General features: G+C 38.7%; 1 protein-coding gene across 3 annotated transcripts in view; it reads right to left on the reverse strand.

The window, feature by feature from the left end:
- Rgs7 (regulator of G protein signaling 7) overlaps nt 1-7,982 on the reverse strand; it is a 396,147-nt gene that overhangs the window by 119,750 nt on the left and 268,415 nt on the right. For all 3 annotated transcript variants that reach the window (XM_031390406.1, XM_031390415.1, XM_031390398.1), the window contains exon 4: nt 769-819. In XM_031390406.1, the coding sequence (XP_031246266.1) occupies nt 769-819 (51 nt within the window). The remainder of the gene's footprint in view (nt 1-768; nt 820-7,982) is intronic.

Genomic DNA, 7,982 nt, shown 5'->3' on the forward strand with positions numbered 1-7,982 from the left:
CACACATACACACACATACACACACATACACACACATACACACACACATACACACACATATACACACACATACACACACACGCACACACACATACAAACACACATACACACGCACACACACATACATACACACGCACACACACATACACACACACATACACACGCACACACACATACATACACACGCACACACACATACATACACACATACACGCACACACGTACACACACATATACACACACACATACACACACACGCACACACACATACACACGCACACACACAGACATACACATACACACGCACACGCACATGCAAACAAAAATCAGAATTACAAAAATTAAATGGTTTTTAAATCTCATTCAAAAATAGAACTAAGGAAAAATGATAAATTACTGATTCATTTTAAAGTGTTCTAAAGGGATATTGTATGATTTCATTTGCTATAAATTATATATATAATTATCTATTGATATATAGCTATATAAGCTATTCTAAAAAATCACAAATAACCATAATTAAATAATATAAAATGGATTATTATATATGTTAAAATTATATATGTGAAATAAATTATACAAGTATATATAATGTTAGTTGAATACATGTTCTTTGTGTAAATGCTAGCCATCCAATTCATGTTTAATTATGTTCATTATCATGAGATTTGCTTGATTCTTACTTTAAATTGCCTTTAGAAAAACATGTTTATCAAAACCACAAAGAAAAAAAAATAAAGTCTAGCAATGGGAAAATGATTTATTTACCTGGATCTTCTATAGTTAAGTTCTTTATTAACCACTGAACAATGTCTGACCCTAGAAAAAGAAAAACACAAATAGATGTGAACTTTCTGTTTACATATTTTTCCATTAAGCACTCTCCACTTTGGGTTCTCATTTCAGTAAGAGCTCTGCTAATCATTGCAATAATCAGTGAAGGATCATTCACAGATAAAGTACCCCAAAATGCCAGTGCAAATACATTTCCCTAGTGAGCCAAGGAGCAAGATAGAAAGTTATTAAATACGATTTATCATTAACGATACATATGCTTTCACTGATTTAAATGCTTTAGTCCTAAACTTGATTGGATGCCATGTTTCAGGTATAAACCTTATCATGGCATGAGTACAACTTTCCAGGAGAGTCCCCTCCGCATTTCTGATTGTCCTTATCTTGTCCTTATATTATGTCAAGCCAGGTCTAGATTGTCTTTGGATCTTTGGTATACCTGTAGGCGATAGGCCCCTATGACATTATAGTGCTTTTCTTTCTGATTGTGTTTCTTTATTTTCAGGAACCTCAAGATTCATGGATACCAGAGAACTTTCCTTGACCCTCCCCTTTGTCTTCTCAGGTAAAACAGCCACCTGAGCTCATCACAGAAATATCTGAATCCCTTATGAGAGTATAGACAAAGCAGCCACAGTTATCTAATCAAATACTTAAAGAATATTCCTACATGGAGAACATGGCCACAGAATCAACTATGCAGGATTCCTAGGGGCTCACAGAGACTTTAGACTCCATACAGTCATGGAGCCTGTATAGGTCTGTTCTGGGTCCTTTACATATACACGGTGATTGTTTAGCTTGGTCTTCTTGTGGAACTCCTAACAGTGGGAGCAATGAGCATCACTGCTGTCTCTTTTCCCAGTTTTAAGACCCATTTGCTCCTACAGGGCTGCCTTGCCCAGCCTTGATATGTCGGTTTGTGCCTAGTCTTATTGCATTTTGCTATGTCACACTTGGTTGATATTCCTAGGAGACATGCTCCTCCTTTCTGAAGGATCAAAAGAGAAGGAGTGGATCTTAGTGTGTGTGTGTGTGTGTGTGTGTGTGTGTGTGTGTGTGTGTGTAAGGAGCAAGACTTGCTCCACCTTGTAATAGGAAATATTTGGAAGTTGTTTTGAAATAAGTTATTTGCAGTGAGTTGTTTTGATGTATTAGTTATCTAGAATAATATATGAAAGATACTTGTGCAGAAATTTTCCATAAGAAAAGTAAACAACTTGAGAAGATAACCAGACACGAGTGGTTATCTAAATCCTGTTCCAGCGTGACATCAAAAATAGTTTAAAGAGGCAGCTAGGAGACAAGCTAGCATCTCTCTCTCTCTCTCTCTCTCTCTCTCTCTCTCTCTCTCTCTCTCTCTCTCTCTCTCTCCCTCGCTCTTGGTAGCCATGGCTGCTGACGTGAACCTCCTGAGCCTCCAGACTCTGCCACAATGATCAGAGACAATCCGAGAATACCCGAGACTTCGAGGGCAAGTAATCTTCATGGTCAAACATTTCCTTCTACAGTCAAACATTTCCTTCTACAGTCAAACATTTCCTTCGTGGTCAAGTATAGCCCTCTGGCCGAGAGATAGCTGGACCTGCTGGACATCAACTACTTTCGGTTCGTCTGAGAACACCACGCCCTGCCTCAGAGATAGCCGAGCCTGCTTCCAGAGACATTGTCAGGTCATACACTCCCTAATAGGCAGTAGAGTAAAGCCGTATATATTCAATATGCAGTAAAGCGAAATGTTTAGCTATTATATTGTCATAGCTTTTATTATTTTAAATAAAATAATGTATTTTATTGTATGCTGTGTGTAGTTGTATTGGAAACTGACATAAAGCATTCAAAACCTAAACAGTGTGTTGAGTCCTCTCTTACCACTCCTGAGGTATTTCTCATGGTGGAATCCAGTGTACGAACACCTGAGTGAAGGAGCTCTGTCGCCATCCTTCCCAGTGGGAAGTGCCACTTGGCACTTGCTCGTGACAGTGTGTGTGTGTGTGTGTATGTGTGTCTGTGTAGAGACTAGAAGGAGTGGAGGGACAAGAGACTGAGGTAGGCATGTATTGTATGAGAAGACAAAAGTATTTCTCAAAGCAGAGTTTCAAGTTCATTTTTGACTATTTGAAGCACAGTGTCTGCTTACAAGTGAGGAGTTCATAAATCTAAGTAAAGCAGGCCTCTGCTTCCTAATAGGAAACGAGAAAGTATCTCATGTTGGCTATGAAGTCCACAAGACTCATCATGCCATCTTTTCATATGGCATAGGTGGAAACTTATTCTTACAGTTTGGTTAGATGATCAAAGTAGGCTCTAAAGAAAGACAGTTGTCTTTCCCCTGCTCACACGGAGAGCAAAGGATCATCTTTAACTGATATGTGCTCATTGCGCATTCCACACATATATTAATGCAGAAATATTGATTACCTCTGAAAGCTTCATGTTCACAGGAAAAATCAACCAAATGGACAACCCTGATAAGATTCACCCTCAGAATGCTTAGTTGCTAACCCTAATTTTCCAGCTTCCTGCCTAATCCTACGTCAGACTATATCAATGTTTTTTTTTTTTTTTCCTCTAAAGACTTGCCTCCAGGACAACTTCAAAACCGCTCACTCACTTGTCCAGACTTTCAGACTGTTTCAATCAGGACTTCATTTAAGTCTGAACTTTCTCAGTATACAGATACCAGACCACAAATGCTCCAGCCATCTTTCTGAAGACTAACCATTTTTCTAATTTTCTTGGGCCCCTAAAAAGAACGTCAAGAATCAACAGGAAACAATTATAAGAAAACTATGCCTCACTCCCAAGAGGTGGGGTGGCTGATTTTTGGACTTTCAATGGGTGTTGGATGTTGAGGTCGTTCAGGACTACATAGTGGTTTCTATGACATCCTGGGCCACAAGGAAAGGACAAGGATCAAAAGTGAACGAGATCCTGAAAGCCCTAGACCAGAGATACAAAATTAACAATCAGAAATCCCATTGGCAAAGAAGAAACTCCCCACTCAAGGCCAGCTAGAACCAGCTGGATCCAGTGGCCCAGGCAGAGAGGTGCACAGACACCCCCTAGAGATTTAAGACACTAATGAGATTACAGATAAGACAAGTTGTATGTAGAACTGCATGTAACAGGCAGACATGATTGGCAATGTTCACATTATACAAAATAGGCAAATGTCCACATGGGGATGTGTAGATGGCTTGCAGAGTGAGTATGAGTGTCTGATTGTGGATCCAAGCACTCCTGAAAGAGCCAAATGTGGCAGTTTATACTTGAACTCCAGCAACAGGAGATGGAGATAGACCATTCTCAGGAGTTTATTGGCTAGCCAGTATAATTGAAATGGTGAGGTACACATGCACACGCAGATGTACCTGAATACACAGGGACACAGGCATACGCAGTCACATAGGCATACACAGGCAGGTCGACATCCAGTTCCATATATGACCCCACAAAATGCGGCATAAAATTCCATCTCTTGTTCAGCATTTGTCATCTCAGCTACTAAACTTTTCCACCGCTCTGGTTCACACGCTTCATTAGAAATGAATGTGTCCTCTTCCAAGCCCAGGTACAGATACAATCAGCAGAAAATTATACCAGATCTCCAAAAGAGAAAAAAGTCTAACACCAAATATTCCTCATATTATTCTGCAAAACAGAAAAGAGAGGGCTACTTCTAAATTCCTTTTATTAAGCCAGAATTATTCTGATACCAAAACTAGATAAAGATGAGAAGGAGAGGGAGAGAGAATTTTAGGCCAATCTCTTTGATGAACATAGGTGCAAATTTTCTCAACAAAATATTTCTAAATTGAATTCAAGAACATATTAAAAACACCATCCATCATGATCAAGTCAGTTTCATCTAGAGAAGCGGGACATTTCAACATATGTAAATCATTAAACATGATCCATCCCCAAAACTAACTTAAAAACAGAAACCACGTGATCATCTCATTAGATACAGAAGAGGCCTTTGACAAAGTCCAGCATCTCTACGTGATAAAGGTCCTGGAGAATGTAAGGATACAGGGGTTCTATCTTAATTTAATAAAGGAGGTGTGCAACAAGCCCACAGATGATGTCATGACAAGTAGAGAAAAACAACCAGTCTGAATCAGAGAAGCCACTCCTGATGGAACAGTGGAGGATGCACTCATGGGTGACCAAGTTGCCGAAAACAGGTAACAGATGTAGGGCCAGCCCCAAATAAGTCACACATGTCACCCCCTTGAAAGCTCGTGGGACAGGAAATTCATAAGAGCCATAAGATACGGTAAAAGGTGGTAAAAGATAAAGGGATTCCATTGTTTAGACATGATGCAGGTGTTGTAATCATTAGCAGGCATCAGCTGCAGTCACCTGCATTGATTGTGCCTACACAAGACCAGCCCTAACAGGCTCATTGGCTGCCTCACAACAAAGTGGACTGAAAGAGCCGGGCAGTGGTGGTGCATGCCTTAAATCCCAGGACTATGGGAGGCAGAGGCAGGTCGGTTTCTGAGTTCGAGGCCAGCCTGGTCTACTACAGAGTGAGTTCCAGGACAGCCAGGGCAACACAGAGAAACCCTGTCTCGAAAAACAAACAAACAAAAACCCCAACAACAACAACAAAAAAGTGGACTGAATTCTCATAGCTCCTGCTTTTACGTGCCTGGAACCGAAGCTAGCCATTAGTTTGAGGATGAAACTGTGTTTCCATAGTTTCTGATTCTCAGCTTGGGATGGGACTCCTATTCTTTTTCACTCAGAGGAGGGGAGAAAGTTAAGATCATAGCCGGGCAGTGATCTTAATCCCAGCACTTGGGAGGCAGAGGCAGGCAGATTTCTGAGTTCGAGGCCAGCCTGGTCTACAGAGTGAGTTCCAGGACAGCCAGAGCTACACAGAGAAAGCCTGTCTCAAAAAACAAACAAACAAAAACAAAACAAAAAAGTTCATAGAGCATAAATACTGCAGTATAGGTGGATTGAAACACATTTTAGAAAGAACAGAGCTTGACTGACAAAACAAGGGGTGAACACTATAGCTTCCTCTACATTTCCACGGTGGGCGCAGTTGAAGTCAGACTTTTGAATAAAATGAATATATATTTCTGTCTTATTACTACAAATGGGCTTCGCTCTGTGGGATTACTATATTTCTAAAGAGCAGAGTGTGAAGTTCTTTTTTGGCATGTGAAGAAAAACACATTTATGCATACTATAATAGCTATTTAAAGGAACTTTGCGGTACATTTGTGTGTGATTATGTTTTTATAATTACATTTTTTAAGTAATGAATTTGCTGTCTAGGACTAGATAGATGGTTCAGTGGGTAAACACATTTGTTCTAGCAATGGGGTCATGGCATCAGATCCCAGTACCTGCCTAAAAAACTGGCCATGGCTGTGGCACACACTTGTAGCCCAATGCTATGGGAGGTGAAGAGAAATGGCTACAGCTTAATAACTGCCAGACAACCATGGCTCAGGCACACAGACCCACACATACAACACACATATATCATATTCATATACATCTACAAAAAAAGGATTCATTTCTCTAAAAGAACATTGGAGTTTTTTTTCTGGAATGTTATACACCAGGCACCTTTAAAGAGAATTCAGTTTGCATAGCATTAAAAGTTAACATCTTACTACAGTTTGAAATTGGACGTAACTTAGAATGTAAAGCCCTATTTCCCAATTGTCTATAAATAATGTGAATGAGATATAAAAATCAATTGACACAAAACTAATCAAAGAAATACAATTGTCTTAGCAGATTTCAAATATATTTTAAATCTTGGTCTAGGACAATTAAAAATATGGAGAAATAAGATTATTAATTTTTCATGTAAATAAGAAGAATCTGAAAATAAATTATACTGAGTGAAGTTAGCCAGACCCAGATGGACAGTCTGCATGTGTTCTCTCTCTTAATTGAATCCTACTCAGGTCTTTAGATTTGAATGACTAACTTGAGTATTTTTTTTCATTGTAATAAGGCTGTATTTCAATGACCCTCACATAACCAAAGGACTCTACCTCCATCGTAGCTAAGCTGAAAGTTGATAGTTCTGCTGCACCAAGAAATGTATCGTAGACTCGATTTTTGGATACAGACTTCCTGCTGTCATCAAAGTTATTTGACTTGAGTGAGTGACTTCATTCTCAGCTCACAGAGAACAGGTTACATTGATTTAAGAAATGGTGTAGGTATTAAGATGGTCTATCCATAAAGTCATTCGCCAACTGTTTCAATGAACAATGGTTCTGCTTGGAGGGTGGCACAGACATTAGGTGAGGGTAAGAATTTGGTTCATTAGCTGTGATAATTTGGAAAAGCATTCATCTCAGAGAAAGAGAAACTTATAAAGTCCTCTTCTTCAAACTTGATACAAGAGTTACAAATGTCAAGCAAAGCATTTAGTCTCACTTTGTTGTTCTCTTACAAGCAACCTCCCTAGTTTATCATCTATGATTCTTTTGGGTACATAAATACTTTTGAAATATACAAGCTGGTCTGAAAACCATAGTATGGTGTAAAAACATGAAATAAAAAGTACTACTAATAGAGAGGCTGAGATAGGAGAAGCAAGATTTCAAGGCCCCTTTGTTGTACACAGCAAAACATTGTCACAAACAAACAGACAGTGTATATAGATTGTACAATGTTGGACCTATTTCTCCAATTACCAAATTAGAGAGATCATTGGATGACAATCAAAAAATTTCCAATTCCTCATATTATTGGATTTCAATCGATTAGGATATGTTGGTAATATTAATTTTCAAATTAATATATTAAGAAAAAGCAATTCACTTCCTGTTGTTTTTGTTGTAAGAGATGGATTAGGTTTGTGTAGATTTGTTGAAAGATTACCTTCTTGCTTCTTCTAGAGTGTAGTTTTTGCTCCTCATGTTGATGTTTTCCATCTATTATCCTTTGTAGAGCTGGATTTGTGAAAAGATATTGTGTAAATTTTGTTTAGACAATTCTTGTTTTCTCCATCTATGGTAATTGAGAGTTTTGCTGGGTATAGTAGTCTGGACTGGCATTTGTGTTTTTGTAGGGTCTATATGACATCTGCCCAGGATCTTCTAACTTTCATAGTCTCTGGTGAGAAATCTACCATAATTCTGATAGGCCTGCCTTTATATGCTACTTGCCTTTTTTCCCTTACTGCTTTTAAAATTCTT

The sequence above is a fragment of the Mastomys coucha genome, unplaced genomic scaffold, assembly GCF_008632895.1.
Source record: "Mastomys coucha isolate ucsf_1 unplaced genomic scaffold, UCSF_Mcou_1 pScaffold1, whole genome shotgun sequence".
Classification (NCBI taxonomy): domain Eukaryota; kingdom Metazoa; phylum Chordata; class Mammalia; order Rodentia; family Muridae; genus Mastomys; species Mastomys coucha.